At 34.0% G+C, this 25,464-nt stretch overlaps 3 protein-coding genes across 3 annotated transcripts; 1 reads left to right on the forward strand and 2 right to left on the reverse strand.

The window, feature by feature from the left end:
* Positions 1–3,924: 3,924 nt before the first annotated feature.
* On the reverse strand, positions 3,925–4,479 carry LOC18040381 (transcription elongation factor TFIIS). The gene has a single exon (XM_006432873.1). The coding sequence runs from the start codon at positions 4,477–4,479 to the stop codon at positions 3,925–3,927; it is 555 nt and encodes a 184-aa protein (XP_006432936.1).
* Positions 4,480–17,275: 12,796 nt separating this feature from the next.
* Positions 17,276–17,902, forward strand: LOC18040620 (transcription elongation factor TFIIS). Its single transcript, XM_006432874.2, has one exon. It carries the CDS (start codon positions 17,276–17,278, stop codon positions 17,900–17,902), a length of 627 nt encoding a protein of 208 aa, XP_006432937.2.
* A 1,263-nt stretch (positions 17,903–19,165) lies between these two features.
* On the reverse strand, positions 19,166–21,051 carry LOC18040621 (DNA-directed RNA polymerase II subunit 1). The gene is made up of 3 exons (XM_024184624.1): positions 20,910–21,051; positions 20,095–20,403; positions 19,166–20,010 (listed from the first exon to the last, which is right to left on the reverse strand). The coding sequence occupies exons 1-3, from the start codon at positions 20,991–20,993 to the stop codon at positions 19,915–19,917; spliced, it is 489 nt and encodes a 162-aa protein (XP_024040392.1). The 5' UTR covers positions 20,994–21,051; the 3' UTR covers positions 19,166–19,914.
* Between the last annotated feature and the right edge of the window lie 4,413 nt (positions 21,052–25,464).

The following is a 25,464-nucleotide window of genomic DNA, read 5'->3' on the forward strand; positions in this document are numbered from 1 at the left end:
CAAGGGAGTCGTATCCAAGTTGGAAGTGGACAGAGCATTACTATTGGCTCGGTTCCTTGGTTGCCTGATCAGGAGAGTGGCTTTATTACAACTAATCTTCCAGCGACGTTAGCATCAGCTCCTGTGAGTAGTCTTATGATTCCTGATCACCGAAGGTGGGATTATGACCTTGTAAAGGATGTGTTTAACAGAAGAGATCGAGACTGCATTCTCCAAATTCCTCTTAGCTCTCGGAGGGATTGTGATACTTGGTATTGGTTCCCCGACGCAAAAGGAGTTTACACTGTTCGGAGTTGTTATAAGTGGATGGATATTATATCAGAACCGCCTGACAGTGGAGTTTGGAATAAGATTTGGAAGCTGGCTGTACCCGCCAAAATCAAGAATTTTCTTTGGAGAGCTGTGGCAAATGTGGTTCCCACTGCTGATAACCTTCTCAGTCGTCGAGTTGAGGTACACCCTTATTGTTCTATCTGTAATGCATCTCTTGAGACAATTTATCATGTCTTAGTTGATTGTCCTTTTGCCAAACAATGCTGGATGGTTTCTTTGGTTGGTTTTGCTGGAAATTTTGTTACTTTTGGAGCTTGGTTGGATGCTTTATTTACTCGGTGTAGTATTGAGGATAGTTGTCTTGCTGCAATGGTTTGTTGGGGTCTTTGGCAAAATCGGAATACTAAAGTTTGGAGGCATGTAGTAGGCAGAGTGCCTCAAGTGCTCAATAAAGCTGGTCAAGACTTGTTCCAGTGGCAAAGGGCTCGTCAACTGAGTCACATTACTCAGATGCCAGCAGATTTAACTCTTGGATCTTTTTGTTGGAAACGCCCTCGCGTTGGATGGTTTAAATGCAATGTGGACGCTGCCACTTCCCGTGCTACTACTAGGATTAGCTACGGCACAGTTATCCGGTCTTCTGAGGGTCAATTTCTTGCTGCAAAATGTGGATCTTTGGTTGGCAATTTTGAAGCTCGTGAGGCAGAGGCTTTGGGTGTGCGGGAGGTCTTGAGTTGGCTTAAGAACACCCAGTTTTTTCCTATTATTATTGAGACTGATTGTTTACAAGTGTTTAATGCTTTGATTGATTCCAAGGACTATCAGAATGGTTTTGGTCTTATTATTTCGGATTGTAGAGCCTTGGCTCATTGCTTAAAAGAGGTGACTTTCTCTTTTGTAAGGAGATCTGCGAATACCGCTGCCCATGTTGTGGCTAAGGTGGGGTGTTCTTTGTCAGGTCCGGGTGAATGGAGACATGTTCCACCACCCTGGTTATTTTCTCATTTGTCTGTTTAATAAATTTCTTCCTTTCTTCAAAAAAAATATAACCGATGTGTTTCACACTTGCACAAGTAGCTATTTATATTTGGTCCGGACTTGTTTGTTTTGACAAAGTTTGGATTTATGAATCAATTTCAAGTGCGGGAGAGATTTACGGAGATTACGACACATAATCATAATCTATAACGCATATTGCATTGGAATTCGGAAACGCAGCCAAGTGATAGCACACTAAGAACGCACGCTTAGATTGTTTGGGGCCTGTCCGACTAGTGCAATTTTCATAGGTCTTAACCTACAAATTTTCGATTTCTTAGTTTGTATTCAAACTCTACTGTTTATATAGGAGTTCACAGAGGCTCCTTATTTTGTATCCCGGCTTGTCTATTTATGCGTTTTTGTTGAAGCTGAAGCAATATCCCCAGGTTCAATAGCTCCTTCTCATGTGTCTATTTTTTTTTTTTAAATATTATCATTCTTAACTTTCTTCTTGGTGATTTAATACTTAGAAATGGTAAAACGGGCCACCAAGTTGTGTTGTTTTATGTTAGCTTCATGTCATGTCAAATTTAGGTCGATTCAAATACGACTCATTTAATAATTATATCAAAATATTGTGATCCTAATCCGACACAGAAAATAAATAAATTACCTAATAACATACTTGATATCTATATACTTAAAAAAATTTATATATATTCAATATTATAAAATATACAAATCTACCAAAATATTACACATTTACACTATTGAAGTTTTAATTGTATATATGTAACTAATATTATATATTGATATTTTAAAATATACATATCTACTAATATTTTATATATTTACACTATCGAAGCTCTAAATTTATATAAAATTTTATAAATAAACCATTGTGCATTTGTTTATCCTTCCAAAAAAAAAAGAATCATGTCCAATATTTGAGTTTTGATGATAAAAACCTATAAATTAATTTAGAATGAAAAATATAATCGTGTCATTAATCGGGTAAATATGTCAAGAACTTTAACCCTAGCCCGACACAGAAAAAAATCGTCGATACAGAGCCTGCCCATTTAATAATCGTGTCAAATTTAACAACCCATATTCATTTATTCGTATTGTGTTCGTGTCAAGTAATCAATTCGTGTCAAATTTTGCTAGCTCTAGTATTACTAAGCTGTTGCTGTAAAAGATTAATGGTTTGTTGCTCTATTTCGATTCACAGTTTCTCTCAATATATGTATGTATTATGGAATTTATACCCATCGCATTGCAGTTTGATAAATATTCTAGTATTTTGATACCTTAAATTTTCTAAGTCATTTCATAATAGAATCAAATAGGTATTAACATAAAAGTGATTGGTGGGGATTAGTAAGGTATAATGAGGGGCCAAATATCACCACTCCATTAGAGATTCATACATTGTTCAAGTCCATTTACAGCAAATATCTTCGAAATTTGAGTCATTCCAAAATGATTTGATTATCTCCAATTTACGAACATTCATGTGGAGCTGAGAAGAAAAACAGAAAATTGAAGGAGTTAATCTTTGTAACAAAAAATTGATGGCTTTTAATTATCTTATTTATTTTTTTCTTCGCTAATTGGAAGTTGCAACTGTAACGAATTGTTTATTTACAGCTGCATACCAATCATTTTTTATTTGTAATCATGCCCTTCTCAAGTTGCAAAATGCCATTATCTTGTTGTTATCACTTTCCTCTACTTTCTTTTTAAAAAGAATATAAATTCTAATTTCGATGCATTGGCTGCTAAGAAACAGCATCATTTTATTATTTATATAATACGGTTACATCTTTGGACTCAAATTTCCTAGTCAAATTTGCTCACTAATTTACACTATATGTATATATTAGGAAGCAAGAGATCCAAACTTTGAGACTTTTAACATCTCAACTCTTACCAATGGGCCTTTAGCCCAACAGTGAACATTTACTTTCACAGTTAAATATGATTGTGAGGATAAGAATTCGGGTTTTCATGAACTCAAACTCCCTCAATTAAACATTATTTGTAAGTTTTTCTCCTTTACGAAATGCGAGTGGAGTAGAGATATCCTTTGTTTTTGATACTTCATAGCATTTAATATAATATTGTGGGTAATTACTTCATATTGTAAGTCTCAGTTATATGTCTGACTGTGAATATCAATATAGTGTCTGCTGTAATAGCAATTATAAATATCTGATGTAATAGCAGTACTGTAACAACAATTATAAATATTTGATGTAATTTAGTAGTAGTATGATATGTAATTAGTATTAAAAAAAAATCTCTACTCTTCACTCCTATACCAATACAAACATTCTTATAAATATTCAATGAAGCAAGCCTAAAAAAAGGAAGCATATTTGCAATTCGACCCGAACACGATTCACTGTAATTCGTTTTTGCATCATGAGGTGAGACTATATGTAATATATATGACAAAGGAAGTAATCAAAGAACTAAAATATCATTTCAAAGTACAAATGAATAAATCGAATATGAAAACCCAACTTAATGCAAATGCTAGCTTAAATTAAAACACCATATTAGCCTATTAAAAATTTAGGTGAGCCTGAGCTTTTAATTTCTCGTAAAGACCATCATCATCATCATCAACTGAGTCCAGAATCTTGGCTAAAGCTCTCTCCCTCATCCGGCGAACCTCTCCCTGATCCGGCGAATCTTCTCTTGAAATTTGTGGCTACCCATCTCTTCATCGGTCATAGTAAGAATTCTCTCAGGCTTCACTTCTCCAAGAAGAATCTTTCTTCGGAAGTCAGGGTTTTCTGAATGATTAACACAGAACAAGATGGATATGTACTTGGGTTTGTTTGGCCCAGTGATAGGACCCAGCGCCTCGAACAACACTGATTCGACTGATGCAGCAACTCCAACGGGGTCACAAGCTCTTAGTTGCTCCTTCATCGTCTCGTCATTGTTCTCTCCATAAACTTTAGACAACGCCTCTACAAGATTCTCACGTACTTTTTTACGTTTAACGTCTGCATCAGGACACTTGGAGGACGATACCATCGTCTTTTGCCCTTTATCTTTAGAAAGTTTAGCAAGTTTTCTTTTTCTCCGTGGTTTCTTGGAAGCAAAAGCCGCGTGCTCCTCTTCTTCAAATTTTCTCTTCTTTTTAATCCCGGACGGCACCTTGGCATTCGTGGATTCATCATATCCACTGCAATTTTTTTTGTTCATTTGGTTTCTTAACAAACCCATAAAAATTAAATTCAAAAGGGATCGACACCTAACGCTTTGATTTCCCGGATTAATATGTTGTTGGTGGGGGATTGAAGGAATGAAGAAACGGAATGGAATGGGTTAGAAGCAGGCGGACAATCAATTTCTTCGAGGGGACTGGCTGAACAAAATCGCATAGAGATTCTAGAAAGCCGATTATGAAAGAATTAATAGAAGAAGAACCAAACTCACTCTATATATACGCACAATTTCCTTGTGATGAAAGGATTCATATACTCATTAGTCACTAGGAAACTCACTTGATGTACTGTTTCCTTGTGATGAAAGGATTCACATACATACACATTAGGAAACCTCAAAGCCGATTAACGAAGCCTGTACATTCTGGTCTGGAGATTTTCAAAATGTGATTTCTGTTTACCATTAGGATTAATGAGTTACTGTATGTGATTTGGAGATAGAAATCGGCCTTCTTGCTATTTTTTATGGGGACTCTCCGTTGTTCATGTAAAGTGTAATTTGTTTTTTCTTTTAATACTCTTGACATTTCATTTAAGAATAGAAAAATTACGTTCTACTCATAAGAGTAGCAGAGGCAGAACCTAATAAGAGTAATGATTTGGCTTGTCCCATTAAGCCCTGGTCGTAAACATAAATGTCAAATTAAGATGAAAAAGAATTCTTTCTCGAACCAAATTCCAACCCCAGTTGATGTAGTATTTAGTTTGGCCTTTTTTTTTTTAATCGGGAGTTAATCAAAGAATCTCATCAAGTTGCATATACATTTAGTATTCTGATTGAAAACTTTTTAGAAATAACATAAAGAAGATAAATTTAATTCTTATTAATTCATAGTACAAAGGTTTAATTTATATGACTATTTGAAATATGGAAAAAATATAAATGATACAATTAACATAATTTGTAAAAAATAATTAATTAGCAAAAGGTTGAGTTAGTCAATCTTTATGTCCATTAACAAACAATCTTTTATAATCAATAATTGAAGATGGAGACAATCAATCATTTGAATGATTATTTTATTTTCATTAATGTCATTTGATTCCTATCGTTCTTGTCACATAAATTTGAGTCTTGTAATTTCTCCCTAAAGTTAGAGCAATTTTCTCTCTAATATAAGAATCATAAAAATTTCTTTTTGACACATATTTTTATCATTTTTAAGTGAAATTAGATGTCATCAGAAGTAAATTTACAAGTTCATCACTGTGGTCGCCATTCAAATAAATGACCAAAAAAAAAAAACTAAAGAATGAGTATTCTCCAACTTCTTTTTGCAATTTTCAGCTTATTTAAAAATTATCAATTTACATGGGTTGGAGTGAAATTTACGTACCTAAAACTTATTAATATCTTCAGTGTTGCATTTATGGTGCACGGACAATGTATATCCAGCATCAACAAACATCGATTACCCAGAAAAAAATTCCGTGCCTAAATACACGATGCATTTATGTAATGCAACTTACTAGGTTATATCATGTAAGTTGCATTAACATAAAATTAATTTTTTTTTATGACTCATTTGTTACTTGTCAAACAAATATGTTTATGGAAAACTACTTTTGAGTCTACTGTAAGTTACATATAATGCAATTTAGTAGTTGCCTCAACACAAATTTTCGTTTGAATAGTTAACACCACCTATGGTGAAACTCCTGACACATGTTGACGAAACAGGAGCGTTATTGAGTTTATTAATAGAAGAAATTAGGTTTTTTAATAATGATAAATTTTATTAAAAATATGAATGAATAAAAATTAGGGTTTTGAGCCCTTTTATAACAAGTCTAAATATGAAAAATTTACCAAAATTGGCAAATCTAAAATTTAGTAGGATAATTAAATTCTCCTAATCAAAATAAGAAAAGGAAAACAAACGGCACTCATATCCGAGTCCTAGAAAAAAAAAAGATAAAAATCCTAGAAGAGTTAGGAAAAATAAGAAAAAAAACTTAAAACTAAAAAAAAAAAAGGAAAGAAGAGAACTTTCGACTTGACCACAGGGCAGAACAACTAAGGTAGTTATGAGTTTTGTTTATCTCATCCCAAACTTCGAAACAATATATTTTACACAAAAAATGGACACTTATAGCCTAAGTTATGGCCTCCGGAAGATACTTTGCTCGCGACACACTGTTAAGTTGGAGAATGAAGCTGAACCTGGATCAACTCACGTGGGAATACCAGCTGGAATTTACTTGTTAACCAAGGAAGGTGTTCACACAAGTGAAGTGATGCAATCCACACGTGCAGAGGAAGAATATTCCAAGTGGCAGAACAACTATACAGAGATTCCACAGCTGTTATGTGATGTAGAAAATTAGTTATGAATTAACAGTTGTGATTGAATCTTTTGTTTACATGCCTTACTTGTGTTTGTCTTTTTTGTATAACGAAATAAGTGAGCTGGACTCAAAGCTACTGAGATTTAAATATCAGCTGATCTGTAAATTGATGCTTGGAATAAAAACAGTTACAATTCATTACTCAATATGATCTAAAAATCTCACATGGTATTAGAGCTCTGAAAAGCAACAATGGCAAGTAATGAAAATCAAACAAACAGCAATGCAGCTTCAAGCTCAACTGTAAACACAAACCAAATCTCAAATGTCAGCACCTCTGTTCTCAGCTCACTTATCTTCAACATGCCTATCAAGCTTACTAATAACAACTATCTACTATGGCGATCTCAAGTGATAGCAACAATCAATGCAAACGATCTGGAAGTTTGATTGATAACTCAAAGAGCCCACCTAATTGAGTTACGGTTAATATTGACAACGATCAAATAGTTATCACAACTCCAAATCCACAGTTCCAGATCTGGAGGAGAAATGATCAGCAGCTGATGAGCTAGTTGCTTTCAACCTTAAGTGAAGAAGTTCTTAGTGCTATAGTTGGAGCTAGATCTTCTCTGGATGTGTGGCAAATTCTTGCAACTCAATTTGGAGCCAGATCTAGAGCTAGAGTTTTGCATCTGAGGACTCAAATTCAGACTACCAGGAAAGGATCAACTATTGTTCATGAGTACTACACTAAGATGAAAACCACTATTGATGCACTGAGATCTGCTGGAAGTAATATGAGTGATGAAGATTTTGTGTTATGCTTGCTTGCTAGCCTTGGATATGAATATGATTCAATTGTTACCACAATCAATGCACAACCTGAAGGCACAATTCTCTCTAATGTGTATGGAATGCTGCTGAGTCATGAAAACAGAATTGAATATCAACACTCTGTCAGTCACATGGATTATCAAGCTAATTTAGCTTATCACAGAGGAAATCAAAGGAGGAACTGGCAGTCAAACTTCAATTTTGGTGGAAATAATAACAATTATGATGGAAGACCAGCTGGAAGCTCAAATGGAAAACAACCTGGTGGAAACAATTTCAATCAGGTCATAAATCCATCAGAAAAATTCAAAGGCAAAAATCCTACTGATGAAGAAGAACCTAAAGGACCATGCCAGATCTGTTTTAGGAAAAATCATACTGCTGCTCACTGCTGGTACAAGTTCAAGAAGAACTATGTGCCAAATCAAGTGCCTCATAGGAGGAGTGCTTACATAACTAAGAATGGAGGACACGAAGATGGAGGTTGGTATCTTGACATTGGTGCAACAAATCACATTTTAAATGACTTCAACAATCTCAACATCAGTTCTGAATGCAAAGGAAGTGATCAGCTGGCAGTAGGTAATGGAGCTAAACTCAAAATAGTTTCAGTTGGTTACTCACTACTAAGCACACTTGATTCACACACATTATCTCATATCAAACTTAATCATATACTTTATGTTCCAGAAATAACCAAAAATTTGATCAGTATTTCGAAACTATTACATGATAATGATGTTTCCATTGAATTCAATAAAACTCCTTGTGTTGTTAAGGACAAGAGACGGGGGAGTGTTCTTTTGAAAGGAATAGCTAATGATGGATTGTACAAGCTACTAAGTTTGCCTCATGATTCCAGTCAATTCAAGTCCATTATGTTATCTTCTGCTGTTACTCCTAGTTTACTTACAGTAAACAAAATACCTTGGACCTGAGTCCATGTTGTCTGTTAGTTGTAATGAAACTTGTACAAGCAATAATGTGCTTGATCTATGGAATATGAGATTAGGTCATCCTAATATCAATGCTCTTGTGAAAACCTTGTCAGCTTGTAATATTTCTTTTGGAAATAAAACATTTGGTTTATCTTTCTGCAAAGCTTTAGTTTGGAAAACAACACATACTATGTTTCAAATACAGTGAAACAAAGACCTCAAAAGCTCTTGAAATTATTCATAGTGATCTTTGGGGTCCTGCTCCCACTGAATCAAATCAAGGTTTTAGATACTATATAGCCTTTATGATGACAAAACCAGTTATACATGGATTTATGGATTGACACAAAAATCTCAGGCACTCACAACCTTCATTTCTTTCAAAAACCAAATTGAGAAAAGCCTTGAACTGAAGATTAAAGCTTTACAATGTGACTTGGGAGGAGAATATAAAGCATTTGAACCATATCTAAAGCATGAAGGGATTTCTTTGAGATATTCCTGCCCAGATACCCACCACCAAAATGGGAAAGTTGAAAGAAAACACAGACACCTTATAAAAGCTGGATTGACACTTCTTGCTCAATCTGGATTACCTTTGAAATTTTGGTGGGAAGCCTTTTCTAATGCCACTTATCTTATAAACAGAACTAGCACACCTACTTTAAATGAAAAAACACCTTTTGAGTCTCTCTACTAAAAGAAACCAGATTATTCTCTTATCAAAATATTTAATTGTGAGTGCTATCCTTTCTTAAGACCTTACAACAGACACAAATTCGATTTGCATACCTCTACATGTGTCAATCTAGATTTCAGTTACTTTCACAAAGGTTACATGTGTCTAAACTCAAATGGAAGGATATACATAGCAGCACATGTTAACTTCAATAAAAGTTCATTTCATTTCAAAACAGATTCAAAATTCATGAGTTCAAAACAAAATCAATTACCTGAGTCTGTAAACTCCTTCAGTAAATTCATCATAATATCCTTTCCTTCTGAAAATCATAGTCATGAGGCAATAACAGCTAGTTCAAACTTTTTTGAGCATCCAATTCTAGATTTTGCTCCCTCTGATTATCAAAACTCTGACAACAGTCAAAATCAAACTAACCAAGTGCCTTACAATGTTTCAAACATACACTCAGAAACTCAAAATACTTCAGACATTCTATTGCACCTGAAAACACACCAGTTCAGAATCAAAACTCTGAAACATCTCAAACCACTCCTAAACTCAATTCTTCACACCCCATGATAACTAAAGCCAAAGCTGAAATTTTTAAGCCTAAAGCTTTTAATACTGAAAAAGCCTTGTCTCTAGAAACACCATCAAGTGTTGCTGAAGCATTGAGTGATAGAAATTGGAAGCTAGCTATGCAAGATGAATTTGATGCTCTAATTAAGAATCAAACCTGGTGTTTGGTTCCACCAGAGCAAAATACGAAACTTGTGGGAAATAAGTGGATCTTTCGAGTTAAACAAAACTCAGATGGAACATTAAATAGATATAAAGCCAAGTTAGTGGCAAAGGGTTTCTTATAAACTGAAGGAGTAGATTATCAGGAGACTTTCAGCCCTGTAGTAAAAGCAGCTACTATTAGAATTGTTCTAAGCATGGCTGGGATGAATAACTGGAAGCTGAGACATGTTGATATTAACAATGCATTTCTGAATGGAAAGTTAACAGAAACAGTTTATATGCCTTAGCCTGAAGGATTTGTGGATGCAAACCACCCAAGGTATGTTTGTAAATTGAAGAAAGCACTCTATGGTTTGAAGCATGCACCAAGAGTCTGGTTTGATAAATTAAGATCAGTTCTTGAATCATGGCAGTTCTGTTGAGCAAAATCAGATACATCTCTGTTTTTCAAACAAAATGAAAATGGTCTAATCATTTTGTTAGTTTATGTTGATGATATTATAGTCACTGGAAGTAATCATGGTGAAATAGAGCAACTTATTTGCAATATAGGAAATAATTTTGCTCTTAAAGATTTGGCACAACTTAACTTCTTCCTTAGCATTGAAGTTACAAGAAATGAAGAAACACTGGTATTGTCTCAGACCAAATACTTAAAGGAACTGCTCATCAAATTTGATTTGAAGAACTGTAATGGTTTAGATACACCATTAGCAACTACTGAAAAGTTGAGCAAATATGTGGGAGAAAAATGTGCTGACTCAACCCAGTACAGAAGAGCTATTGGAGGGTTGCAATATTTTGTGTTAACCAGACTTAAGATTGCATATGCAGTGAATAAGTTAAGTCAGTTTATGGCTAATCCTCTGCAGCCACATTGGACAACTTGTAAAAAGGTACTCAAATATCTAAAGGAAACAATCAACTATGGTCTGATTTTCAAGAAGTTTGATTGCCTTGATCTAATAGCTTACTCAGATGCTAATTGGGGAAGTGATCCTGATGACAGAAAATCTACTAGTGGTTATTGTATATACTTGGGTGACAATTTGATTAGCTGGAGTTCAAAGAAGCAAACTGTAGTATCAAAATCCTCAGCTGAATCAGAATACAGAGCTATGGCATTAGCTAGTGCAGAAATAACATGGATATGTTCTCTACTCAAAGAGTTGGGTGTAAGACCAAACTGCACTCCTCTGCTGTTAACTGACAGTACAAGTGCAGCTGCAATTGCTACAAACCCAGTTCTTCACTCTAAAACTAAGCACATTGAGATAGACATTCATTTTGTCAGAGATAAGGTTGAAAAGAAAGAAATTGAAATTACTTTTGTATCCAGTAGTGATCAAACAACAGATGTACTGACCAAGCCACTCATTTACTCCAAGTTCAGCTTCTTCCGAAACAAACTTAAAGTCTCTTCTAGAGACTTAAGTTTGAGAAGGGATGTTAAGTTGGAGAATGAAGCTAAACCTGGATCAACTCACGTGGGAATACCAGCTGGAATTTACTTGTTAACCAAGGAAGGTGTTCACACAAATGAAGTGATGCAGTCCACACGTGCAGTGGAAGAATATTCCAGGTGGCAGAACAGCTATACAGAGATTCCACAGCTGTTATGTGATGTAGAAAATTAGTTATGAATTAACGGTTGTGATTGAATCTTTTGTTTACATGTCTTACTTGTGTTTGTCATTTTTGTATAATGAAATAAGTGAGCTGGACTCAAAGCTACTGAGATATAAATACCAGCTGATCTGTAGATTGATGCTTTGAATAAAAACAGTTACAATTCATTACTCAATATGATCTAAAAATCTCACACACACAACACCCTAATGGTATGTTGCTCTATTTCGATTCACTATTTCTCTCAACATATGTATGCGTTATGGAATTTATACCCCATTGCATTGCAGCTTGGTAAGTGTTCTAGTTATTTTGATACCTCAACATTTTCTTCTAAAAAAAAATTCAGTGAACTTTAGTGATGTAATCCTATCCATAAATGCATCGACTTATCTTTCTGTGTGAATTGCATGCCTCAAAGCATTACCATCCTCTGGTGACTTATGGTCGAGACTTCTAGTGGTTGATTTCTATTGTGTTTTGATCCTATTTCTTTCAGAAATTTTTGTATTAAAGCACAAATACGTCGCTTTCAGAAATATGTTGTGTCAAAGCATAAATATGCTTCCGAAAACTAGCTTAGCACTTTTCTTGAAACGCTGTTGGAAATATACCGTAGAAAAAATTCATCCACTCTATGTCCAAAACCATCTTGTCACACTTGAAAATGAGAAAAAGGATTATATTTGTACAACGCATTGGTTTTTGTTATAATGTCTCTATTTAACTGGTGAAATGTATCATTTGCATAATATCTTTATTTTTGCAGGGTATAGTGTAGAGATTACTAAACAAGGAGCAAAAGCAAGATAGTTGAACTATATTCAAGATTAAACAGAAAAAAGAACTTGAGGAGGAAGTCATTAATATGAGAAACAGTAAGTGAATGACAAGATGGAAATGTGATATTAGGTAGTACAGCCAAAACGATCCCAAGTAAAAATGAAACTACCACACAAAACAATCCTTCTAAAGAAGCTCTTTCTCTTTGGAGGTGGTCCAGTGATCAAATGCCGCAGGTTCCGAGGGCTGGTACGCCTCTTCTTCCACTGATAGTAAAAGGTCACGTCCAATAGTCTGAACCTCGGACATAATATCATAGTCTGATTTGGTCAGCAGATAGACCATATCCCAGATATCCTCATCTTAAACAGCTGCTCTCTGCACTGCAGTTGAGCTTTCATCTTGGTTGAAAGCATCTTTGATACCTGAAATCAGAAACATACCGAAATCAGTGCATATACAAGAAGGTCATGAAAAGAATTGCAAAACAAAAGGCTGTAGATAATGTTAGATTTATCAACATATCAGAAATAAAATAACTTTATAAAGAAATGGGATGAACATAGCTGAAAGTAGAAGAGAATAAATCAGAGGAAAGCGAGAAAATTCATAAGAACGAAAGTTTCCCAATATTAATTCATTCATATCATCCATTAGAATAAGCCCTGTGCCCTCTTTATAGGGAAAAGATATAAAATCAAAAGTAATGTTATTACAAAAATCCTTAACCTAAAAGGAAATGGATTATTATACTATTAAACCATAAGTGATATTTATAGTAATAAAAATATCTCATAATGATATATTATTACAATAATACTGTTCCAATAGATTCTAATATGACCAGCAAAGAAATCTAACTAAATACTAAGTTCCCCGCCTACGTTTTGAATACACAGGTATATCTTTAGGATGTCCTACATCAATCCCCCCTGTTGGAAAGAACTCGACTCCGAGGAATAGCGCTGCAAATTAGAGTCCAGTAACATGGGATCAAGACGGTAAAGCTTGTCCTTAGTAAGCCCTGCATCATCTATGTCAAGGCGATTCTTCCATCGGACCAAGAATCGGCAATAACTTCCATTAGGTGAAGTCACAAATTGATCATTAAGATATCTGCTATATCATCAGAAGATCCAGGTAAAAATGGAGGTAAATGAGGTGCCGGAGCAGATGATGAATCTGTACACAGGTCAGGGAAAAAAAAAAAAAAAAGAACTGGAGGCTCGAAAGTGGCCTGGTAAGGAAACGAGTCTGCTGCATCAATGCTGGGCTAATAGTCAAGTGCGGAGGCAAGTCTAATAAGTAAGCATTACTTCCAAGCTTTTTAAGAATGCCAAAAGGTCCAGTGGTTCGTGCATGTAATTTCTTTGAGAAGTGTTTGGTAAAATGTTCAGGACATATGCCAGTTTATAATTTTCATTACAAAGGGCAATATTTTGTCTAACTTCAGTATGTAATTCTCGCATGTGTGTAGCAAAATCAGAAGCAAATTCAGAAGGGCGAGAATCATGTGGTATAGAGACAAGGTCAACAGGCTGACATGGTGGCATGCCATGAACAGTCATAAAAGGGCTTTTTCCAGTGATCCTGTGGACAGCATTATTATATGCAAATTCAGGCATAGGAAGAACAAGATCCCAATTACCAGGCTTACCAGTTACCACCTACTAAAGAACGTAAAAGTATCCCAAACTATGGTTAACAACCCCAGTTTGACCATCAGTTTGTAGGTGAAAAGCATATGAAAATTTTACGATGTTCCAAAGTGTTTTCCAAAAATAGCTAACAAATTTAACATCCCTATCAGACACTATGGTAACAAGCAGACCATGCAATTTAACAATCTCCTTAGAGAATAACTTCCCAACATGCGAAGCATCAGCAGTCCTAGCACAATGAATAAAATGGGCCAGGCCATCTAAGAATATTGATCTACCACAAAAAAACCAGAATCATGACTACGAGCAGTTTTTGGCAATCCTAAGACAAAATCCATGCTTAAGCCACGCCAAGGAGTGTAAGGTACAGGAAGTGGGGTGTACAACCCTCAACTACGTTTCTTAGCTTTAGCTAGTTGACGAGTTCTACACTGAGACACAATCTTGGCGACATCTTTTCTTAATGAAGGCCAATAGAATCTATCTTCAACTAAATCTATTGTCTTATCTCTACCTAAGTGACCAGTAGATCCTCCGGCATGCATTTCCCAAACAAGCAAGTCTTGAAATGAGGCATGGGGAATGCATAGGTGAACTCCTCTAAAAATATCCATTGTGAATAAAATATCCTAATAAATTATCCCAAACTCCGGACAAGAGAAGTAGACAGATTTGGTCCTATCAAAGCCTAATACTGGGATGCTCAAAAGTATGCAAAAGGTTAGCCACGTGGCTAAGAGCATCAGCAACTTTGTTATCCTCACCTGGGCAATGCCTAAGTACGAATGTAAAGGTCTGAAGAAACTCGACCCATATATCAGTTAGCCTTTTTTGAGACTAAAGGTACTTGAAGGCTTGGTGGTCAGAGTACAAGACAAATTCATTAGACAACAAATAGTTTCCAGTGAGTCAGTGACTCATGTTTATAGCATCTATTTTTTTTTATTTTTCCTGCCAATTCATTTTTATTATTAATTTTTTACGGATACAATCTTCAAATCTTTTCCCGGCTAAATCACCCAAGCATGCACTATACAAAAATTGATGATAAATCTTTACATTAGATATCTATGCAATGGGTATTTTGAGAGTTGAAGATTAAATAATCGATTCAACGCTTGAAATATAGAATAATTTTTGTAGACATAGAAAAATGATTAGAGTCGATAAGGAACCATTAAGACCGAAAAAAAAATTATATTTTATTAAATTATAATATACAAGGGCAAAAAGTAAAAGTGAGCTAAAAAGATTTGAATTCTGCTATTTACCCCGGGTTAACCCCGAAATCAATAAACAAACGACGCCATTTCAATCTCTTTTTTTTTTTCCTCTCATTTAAGCTAAACAACGTCGTTTTGGAAAAATTGTTACAGCCGAAATTGGTTTCCCGGTCTGTCTCACAACCCATTTCCCCTTCGTTTCATCTTGGTTGAGACAAAATCAATATCAGTCCCAACTCTCTTTCTCTTCGTTTTCTATTTGTCTCACAACAGCCCCAAAATAACCCCAATTCGCAAAACTATACAATCACTTCCACAGCAGTTAATAATGAACCAAAAATATGCCCAAAAACTGCAATTCGCAAAGCTATACAATCACTTCCACAACAGTTAATAATGAACCAAAAATCTGCCCAAAATAACTCCAATTCGCAAACTTATACAATCATTTCCACAACTAAAAATATGCCCAAAATAACTGCATTTCGCAAAGCTCAAATGTGTTGTTATAACACAAGTTATCACATTTCAGTCGGGTAATAAATTACATATTTCAGTCAAGAACAAATGGCACGAAGCTGTTGATTTCAGTTAGGAGAAAGAGAGCAATTTAGGGATGTTGTTGATTTTGCCTTGACGAAGCTGAAACGAAGGGGAAGAGAAACAGAGAAATAGAAGGAGAAAGGGGTTGTGAGACGAATACAGAAAAACTAATTTCGGCTGTAACAATTTTGTCAAAACAACGTCGTTTTCGGGCTTGGTTAGGGAAAAAAAAGGATTGAAACGATGTTGTGTATTGCTTTCGAGATTTGATCCGGGGCTTGACTCAAGTTACTAGCATTTTCCAATAGATTTGGACGTGGAGACGGGGGATTTGGCGGGGCCAATGGGGTTAAGTCTAGGGGGACCCGTTAAATAGATTTATCACGTTTACAACAAATACGGAGTTGATTTTCTCTTAGGATGGGAATTGATGGATCCAATTCTGTAGTGTGCAAGCGTATGGGCCCTACTTGTGGCACCTGCTTTTTAAATGACGCGTCATTACCAAGCCAGCAACAACAAAGATTGCACCACATCATCAGAAGTCCCGCGAATCACCACTCAGCCGCCAGTACTGCATCATCATCAATGCTGATATCGAAAAACTGAAGCTATTCGCACCGTTCCATTTTTCTTATACAACTCCATTTCGGATAAATTTAAATTTAAAGACAAAATAATAATTACACACTTAAATTTTTTTCAATAAATTACTTGCATTCATTATTAATTTTTTTTTAATCTCTCACTTCAATCTATCAAACTAAAATAAGCTATACAAATTTCAAATAATATATTATTCTTTTCTTATTTTTAATTAATTAAATATTTTATACTTAAATTTTTTTTTAAATTATAATTTAAAATAAGTGTAATTTAAATCAATGGTTGACATTAAAAAATTCGTCATCTATAAAATTTCTTAATTTATGCGTAGGGGCGACAACAAGATTACAAAAACAAAAACAAAATACTAGTTGAGGTTTAATAATTAAAAAAACAATAAAAGCTAGATGAAATATTTTAAAATAAAAAAGATATTTTTTGGAATAAAATAAAAATAATTTGAAAAGGAGTTTTATGAGGAGAATAGGAATACCGCCCACGAGGATTTCCTATTGAGTATAGGAATCCCTTCGTCGCAATGAAACCGTGAATATATATATCAAGTGAGTTTGTGAAATCTTCTTCTGTTAATTCTTTCATAAGCAGTTCTCTAATTTCTCTCTGCGATTTTTGTTCATTCAGTCCCCTCGATCGTTCATCTGATCTCACTCAATTCCCTTTCTCATCGATCTCTTTTGATTTTAATATTAATCTACGAAATCAGAGCATTAAGCGTCGATCCCTTTTGAGTTTAATTGTCATGGGTTTGTCAAGAAACGTTGATTTTAAAATTAATCTTAGAAATCAGAGCATGAAGCGTCGATCCCTTTTGCGTTCAATGGTCATGGGTTTGTCAAGAAACAGGAGGAGCAGGGAATATGCTGAATCCATGAAATCCAAGTTGCCATCGGATATCAAAAAGAAGAGAAAACTTGAAGAAGAGGAGCATGCGGCTTTTACTTGTTCCAAGAAACCTCCTGCTACAGTTTCTAAAAATGAAGAATTCAAGTGTTCTGATGTTGATGCTACACGTAACCAATTTCGTGAGCGTCTTGTAGAGGGATTGTCTAAAGTTTATGAAGAGAATAATGAAGAGATGATGAAGGAGCAATTAAGAGCTTGTGACCCAGTTGGAGTTGCTGCATCAGTAGAATCAGCGCTGTTTAAAACGTTGGGTCCTATCAGTGGGTCAAACAAACCCCAGTATAGAACCATCTTGTTCAGTGTTAGGAATTCAAGAAATCCTGACTTTAGAAGAAAGATTCTTCTTGGAGAAGTGAAGCCTGAGAGCCTTCCTACCATGACCGATGAAGAGATGGCTAGCGATAAATTACAAGAGAAGATTCGCGAGATTAGGGAGAGAGTTTTAGCCAAGATTCCGGACTCAGTTGATGATGATGATGATCCCTATGAGAGATTAAAAGCTGATGATCATTGGCTCTTTTATAGGTCGTATATAGGTTAATTAATATGATGCTTTTAATTAAGCTACTACTTTTGAGTTATTGGGTTTTCATATTCATTTTGTTCAATTGTACTTTGACTTTGAGTTATTTGGTTTTCATATTCATTTTGTTCAATTGGACTTTGACATGGTATTTTAATTCTCTGATCACTTCCTTTATCACATGACAACAAATATGTTTATGCTGCGTTTATTTTTTGGATTGAAGTGAGAATCTTGAGGAGTGGGAATCTTTGGATTAGGAGTGTGAAGTGGGAGTGTGAGTAGGGTGTTTACTTAAATTAAATGAAAGTATGGATTGTCAATCAAAATCCTAATTATTTATTTATTTTATCTTAGATTGTGAGTAAATTATTTTAAATTATAATTTTATCCTTATGTACAGAATTATAATTTGTAATTAAAAAATTAATTAAAAAATATATTTAGAAAATAAAATAAATATTTTATTATATTTATAAATTAATAATAATTACTAATATTCTTAATTATGTAAATCATAATTTTTTTATTAATTTAAATTTAAATTATGTGAATAAAAATTATTAATAATAGCAACACAAATGAAATATTATTATTGATAATATAGTACAAAATTAAAATTTTTTTAGAATAAAATATTTATTATTATTAATTAAATAAATAATTAATATTTATTAAAATTAATGTTTAATATTATTAATTTAAATATAATATTTATTTATTTTTATTTTATTAAATTTAATAAAATAAATATGATATAATTATTATTTTTAATAAATATGATATTATTTATTTTATTAAATATTATTTATTTATTTTAATTTTAATTATAAGGATAAAATGGGAAGAGGAGGGAGTGGATTCTCACTCCCACCTCCCCCCATGGGAGTGAGAATCCTACTCCCCACTCCAAAATTAGGTGAGACCCACGGATTCCCACTCCCACTCCCCTTTTTTTTAAGGTAAATAAACACTGGAGTGGGAGAAATCCACACTCCACACTCTCACTCCAAAAAGTAAACGCTGCCTTAATCTCTCTTCATTCTTTCATCATATACATGGCAACGTCGCAACTTCCATCTATATATTTGACATCATTAAACGGGTAACAACGCAATCGTGTAGGAACCTATATTTGTCTTTATATAATTGAAACAGGCGCAAAATTGTCATTTATGGAAAAAAAGAAAAAAAAAAATAACAGACAATAACTATCAAAGTCATTTCAGCATTCACAGTTCAAATAGGATATCTTTTATCCTTCGTTATGGGGTGATGCAGGCCTGTATGTTGGACTTGATCATGCCATCATGATAAGCAGTACCAGAGAGTGGAGATCGAGTGGGTGTCATCCCTAAATCCAGAACTTCCATATAACTTGGAAGCTGAAGTTCGATGGTATTCTTTGGCATCTCATCATTGACATACAAAGGACAGTATCCAGTTCCAATAGGTGCGAGCTGACCTAACACAATATTCTCAGTGACCCCCGCAAATAATCTGTTTCAGCATAAGCTGCAGCATCAAGAAGAATGTCAACAGTTTCTTCAAATGAACATCTCATCAAGGGTCCAGTATCAATCCTGTTGATGCCATGACGAGTGATGGCCATCAAGTGGCCTAGATAGGTCATGGTATCACAAAGGATAGCCAGATGCCGATAATTCACATAAGAGCCATCAAAAGATATGACTGCTCGCAATTCATGCAGCAGCACCCTACGAACTGCCTCAATCTCCAGCACTTCAATCATTTCAACCAAGTGATTGCTTGTTGTCCTTCTCGCATCAACTTCTTCATGACACATAACAGCTAAAAGATTCACACCTTCAGCGTCCAGCATAAATTCCTTTTCCGACTTAAATCGTTCATTATCATCGTACTTGGTTGATTTAACCTTTTTAATGAACACCTTGTTGATATGGGGGATACCTTGGAGAGCCATTTCCAGCAGCATGTTATTCTCAATCTTTTCCAAGAAAACATCATCTTCAGCTGATTCATCATTCAGTCCTCCTATTGGAGCTTCATTATTCATGATACGAGTACGAAGGACGGGTATACTGAGGATTCAATCCCAGGAGTTGGCAGTCCTCATCAGTTATTCTTGCCAGAACTTCAAGTACCTGAAATATGGTTAACAAAGTTAGCATCATGAAACAAGCAGGTGAAAATGAAACCACGAATGTGTTGCCTTCAGAATAAGTTACCCTTTCTGCAGTAAGTGTCTGCTTTCTTTCAACAGGTTCAGGAAGTTGTCCTTGATCATCATTCTTTTTTCTTTGAGCCTTGTACTCTGCAATCATATTCATGCCGTCAATTGTCAGCGTTGGTTGCAGAGCACCACAGCCACTCTTTCTCTTTCTAAGAGGTTCTTCACCATCATGACCAAGGAGACTGAGGACATCAATCTCATCATCGCCTTCCCATTTGTTTTTGGTTTTACATGCACACAAAATCTGTTCAAGCCTGCTCTTGGGGTTCCTTATTTTCAAAGCTAGCTTAAACTTGTCATCTTCCTGCTTGAAAAATAAGCAATCACGCATGAAGCAGACAATAATCTACTAGAAATTTTAAGGATGGACGAACAATCAAACTATGAAAGAAACAACTTCATCTCATCTACACTATTGGGAACCAAATAGAACAAGAAAGGGAGGATAAAAAAAAAACAGTTCAGATAACCAAGTACCATGGAAAGCCTACTTCAAAATGCATATAAAAAACCTACAAGGCATCTATCATGAAAGCAGAATTCGTATCCAAATCCTATTTCTCAATGGGAAAATGGAGATAAACAAAATTGACTACATCTATACTTTATAAAATACATGACATTAACAATACATGCACGAATAACCAATGATTCCCTGATGCTAGTAAAGAATACAATTTACAACTTATAGCCGTATCAGGTTAGTACTCTTTCAAAATTTCTTTTCATTTTTTTTTCCTCCTTCATCAGCAACCAACCAGACTACCAATAAATTACAAGAGAGAAACGCTAAGGCCAAAGGAAAATTACAATTTCGTCAGGGCTGAGAATGCTGAACTGGACCAACCGGACCTTGGCGACCTCGCCTGGAGAGTACGTAAAGCTATTTTCCATGGCGAGCTCTCCAAGCTTTGAGTAGCAGCAGAGTGGCAAGCTTGAAGTGTCAGCTAGAAATGCAGGGCAAAACAGCGTAATAAGACCAAATTACCCTTTGGAGTTGCTCGGCTGTCAAGACTGAACACTAATCGGCCCAACTACCGCAATAACAACAGTAACTGACTATTGTGCGTGTATATGTGGCAACGGCTGAGTTGCAATATCCGTAACTTACAGCCAGCCAATATGAATCGTTAGATTTGAGGGTCTGAAATCGAATGGACGGGAAATAACATACGAAACTTATAAATGGGTCAAAGAATTTTTCAGCAATTAGTGGGCATACCGGGAACAATGGTTTGAAATATAAAAGCGAGTGATCGGTTCTGAGTAATATGATTGAAGGGCAAAAAAATAATTAATTAATTAAAATAATTGTGAATCAATCACTCACAAATAGGGGTGGGAATAAAACAATAACTATAATATAATAAAATGATTGATTAAATTATATTTAACCGATTACAAGCTAATTAAATTTTTTTAGAAGTGAAATTTAACCGGTTCTAAATATATTTAAAAAAAAAAAGATTTGTCTTTTAATAAAAGAAAAAATTATAAAAAGAAAACAAAAAGTAATAGAGACTAGCTGGAGTGCGATTTGGGTGGGCGATTCAAGAGGCTGAGTTTGAATTGTACTTGCCTCTGCCACTTTTAGATTCTTCTTTTGCGTAATCACAATATGACCTTATTGAGTAACTGAGCACGATGGCAAGAATCTTCTTTCTAGATACAAGATGCAATTCGGCGTCGGCGATTGGAGAGGGTAAGAGTTTTGAATGCTATTCGGACCGCTTTTGATAATTTAGAAAACCAGCTTGAGGTTTTGCATGTAAGACTTTTTTTAGCTTTTCTTTTTGGTTTTTGTAAGTTTTAGATCATGTGCGTCTCTTTTGGTTGTGATTTGTTTTGTTCCGAGAAAATTGAGGGTGAAAGATGAAAACTTTCAGTTTTAGCACAAGTAACCTGGCTAATTGTATTGGTTATCGAAGTACCAGATTGGTCATCGAATTATTGCGAGCGAGTTTTTGCATGTAGATGATTTAATCAAATTGTTATCTGATAAACAGATGATTGCTCACAGCAGGTTCCCTCTCCTTTAAATTAGTTTAGGCAAAGTAAGTCATCATCATTTGGAAGTTTGCAATAGACTGTAAAATGAGCCAGTCTTTGTTTAATGAAATATTTAATATCATAAAATTTGCTTAGATGAAAAAATTAGAGGGGATATTATTGATTTGCTAAATTAATTTAATGACATAATTTCGGTAAAATTCAAAGTTCAAACTCAGTCATTTATAATTGTTTGTCTTGCTATTCATTTTCTTTAATTCCTCTGTTCTTCATTTGAGTTTCATCCGCTACAGCACCTCATTAGGTTGCTGAACAAGATGAATATTTAGATAACTATGCATGACAGGATCAAAGAATAACAATTAATAAAACTTCATTTCTCAGCTAAATGGCAACAATAAGATTGTTCATTGGTTTATCGATTAACTACGAGGAATCAACATGAAATATTCGGCTTATGTTCAATTTTCCACTAATGCCTATGCAAACTAAATTTATGCATGTAATTAAAAATTATGACAGCACTATATCGAGATTAATCTAATCAAGAAATTAATTACCTATTATTTTGTTTTTCTTTTTAATTTTTCTAAGAAATCTCATTATTCTAAACAAGTTTAATTTGAAATAGTAGGACAAAGAAGTGCCTCACGAGAATTAAGAGCATCGATGTTCAAGTTGTCGTGAACGGGGGTCAGTTAATTTCATCAAAATGACGAAGACGTCGATTGTCACGATCACTACTATCAGGTAACCCTAACTTCAGGTTCAGATCAATTTTGTTATCAGCATCTTGGAGATCATAGCCGTTCATGTTTGTTGCTGCTGCTTGATTGAACCACCGAGAATCCATGGTAGGCGAAATGATCAATTTCTATGTCTACCGTCAACCAAAAACAACTTGGAAAATCAGTTTAAATATTGAGAGAAGAAGATCGATAGGTTAATAGCTAGCAAACGGAAGAGAATGAGAGAGAAATGAAGTTAATTAATGATTTGGTCATGCATGAAATGTAGGAAACTGGTCAAGCACTCAATAGATAAAACAAAACGACCTATAAGACTGAAATATATATTACAAATGGACGCACTTGTTATGTGATAAGATTACAAAAATCATCATTAGATGAGAAAATTTAGACAGATATTATAATAATATTCTTAATTCATATATCAATTATCTAAGTTCAATTTCCATTGAGATGTATGATCTAACTATAGATCTGATTAATTTGGACATGAATGACCAGCAATCTAATCATATAAACATGAACAACGTAAACATTATTAAGCTTTTGTTCATCAAAGATCTAAAAGGAAAATTTTACATAAATTAAAAAAAAAAACTTGGAAGGATATATACATGCTGGTTCGAATAGGACAAGCTGAAATTTTTCAAAAAACTTTATTTATTTAAACCCTTAACCTACTGGTCTTGAATCCGATAGGACCCAATTCTTTTACAAAGGTTTAATTGTGTTACGAAGTTCATCCACAAAAAAAAAAAAAAATCATAAACCCTTGACCAAACTTGGACATTCAATGAACTGCGAAAAAAAAAAATGATCAACAACACTGAACACAGAGCATCATCTCCCAATCGATTCAAATGGATAGAAAACAAATTAACGAGAAAGAAAGTATCAAATCCAAGGATAATTTTTCGTATGTTCACATATTGTATAAGAGCGTTTGATATTAATGTCTTGTAAATTTTAAATTATAGCTACTATAGAAAAAGAGCAGTATTTATGAAATAAACATTAATAGTAACTAAATATGGCTTTTAATAATAATTTTGACAAAAATTAATAAAAACCTTACAGGTTTTTCATCTTACAAGTGATAAATCAAAACAACTTAACTTTCAAGTTATAGCAATTAATATTTATTAAATATTTTAGTGCTGCCCAACCTCGATAATAAATAGGGCCTTAGTGAGTGATCGTCCAATAATATAAGAACATTGAAGCTTAATATTTCAGGCGCATTAGTTCTTAAGAAATATATAAAATCTATATAAGATTTTTAAGATTAATGGATCGAAAATATATTTACTCCACGATTTAATGATGATCGCAAGTATTGGTGTAAGAAATACATATATAGTCTATCATGGCTCCGAATAAACTTCCTGAATAATTTTATTTTGTGATAATTTGATTTTTTAAATTATAAAACAGCTTTTTTTTTTTTTTGTTTATTAAAATTTTGATGCAGCCCTCTCATAATGCTCGAGCTCACACAAGCTAGAAAAATGATTTCGCATAATGTAGTGTATTTTTAATTATTTAATTTTAAAGTTTTTTTCTTTTTTAAAATTTTAAAAAGCTCATTTATTAAATATTACCGTCTAAAAAATTAACCGCAACCGCGCAACCTTATCATGATACTTCTTATTAATTACTTACTACAAAAGCAACGCAAGTATGGCAACTGTATTGTTATGATTATTTCATAACAATAATCTGATATGGCCTTAGCTCTTCACTTTATCACCGTGCGCGCAATTCAATTATTTTTCGCTCAAGCTCAAGTGAGGTTAAAAAATGATTTTGAATATCTTTTAACATTTTACCACAACCTTATCATAATATTTTTGAATTAACTATATACTTTAAAAAGGAGCAAATATAGGGTAACTGTGTTGTTATAATTACTTTTAGAAACAGTCACGCAGTCAAGCTCGAGTGAGCTTGAAAATGATTTGGAATAATTTTTGAAATAGTTCAAAAGAGTAATTTTATTACCGTTATTATTTGATTGTAGTTAATTATCAAAAGAGTGCTTTAAATAACATTCAAAATATAATTTTTATCTCAACCATCTCATAATCCTTTCATTGCCATTTCTGTTTTAAACCACACGGACTAAAGCTCAAATGAGTATGAGCTTGAAAAAAAAGGTTTTCAGAATAATAAAAAATAAAAGAATTAGTTATTACCACCAATTTTTAGATGTTAAATTAAAATAAACATCATGGTAATTGGAAAAGCAGTTATGAACTAAATAAAAATTTTGTATCAAATATAGGCAAATTTATTTTACATAAAAGTTAAAAGTATGTGGTAAACATACATACATTCATATATATATATAGATATATAGACACACACACACACACACACATATATATATTTGGGCCTCTAAAGGGTGATTTCAAAATTTTGAACCAAATTTTTACGCTAATGTAAGTAGTTATGAAACTAGATTATACAAAAAAGAGAGTCAACTTCAAACCCCAAAATAATTTCTAAGGAATTTTAGGTCTTTTTTCTTAAAAAAAAAAAAAAAACCTGAGAAAATATGAGAAACTTTTCGGAATGATATGAAAGTATTAGAGAAAGAGGGTTTT

This window comes from Citrus clementina, unplaced genomic scaffold (assembly GCF_000493195.1).
Source record: "Citrus clementina cultivar Clemenules unplaced genomic scaffold, Citrus_clementina_v1.0 scaffold_5, whole genome shotgun sequence".
Taxonomy (NCBI): Eukaryota; Viridiplantae; Streptophyta; class Magnoliopsida; order Sapindales; family Rutaceae; genus Citrus; species Citrus x clementina.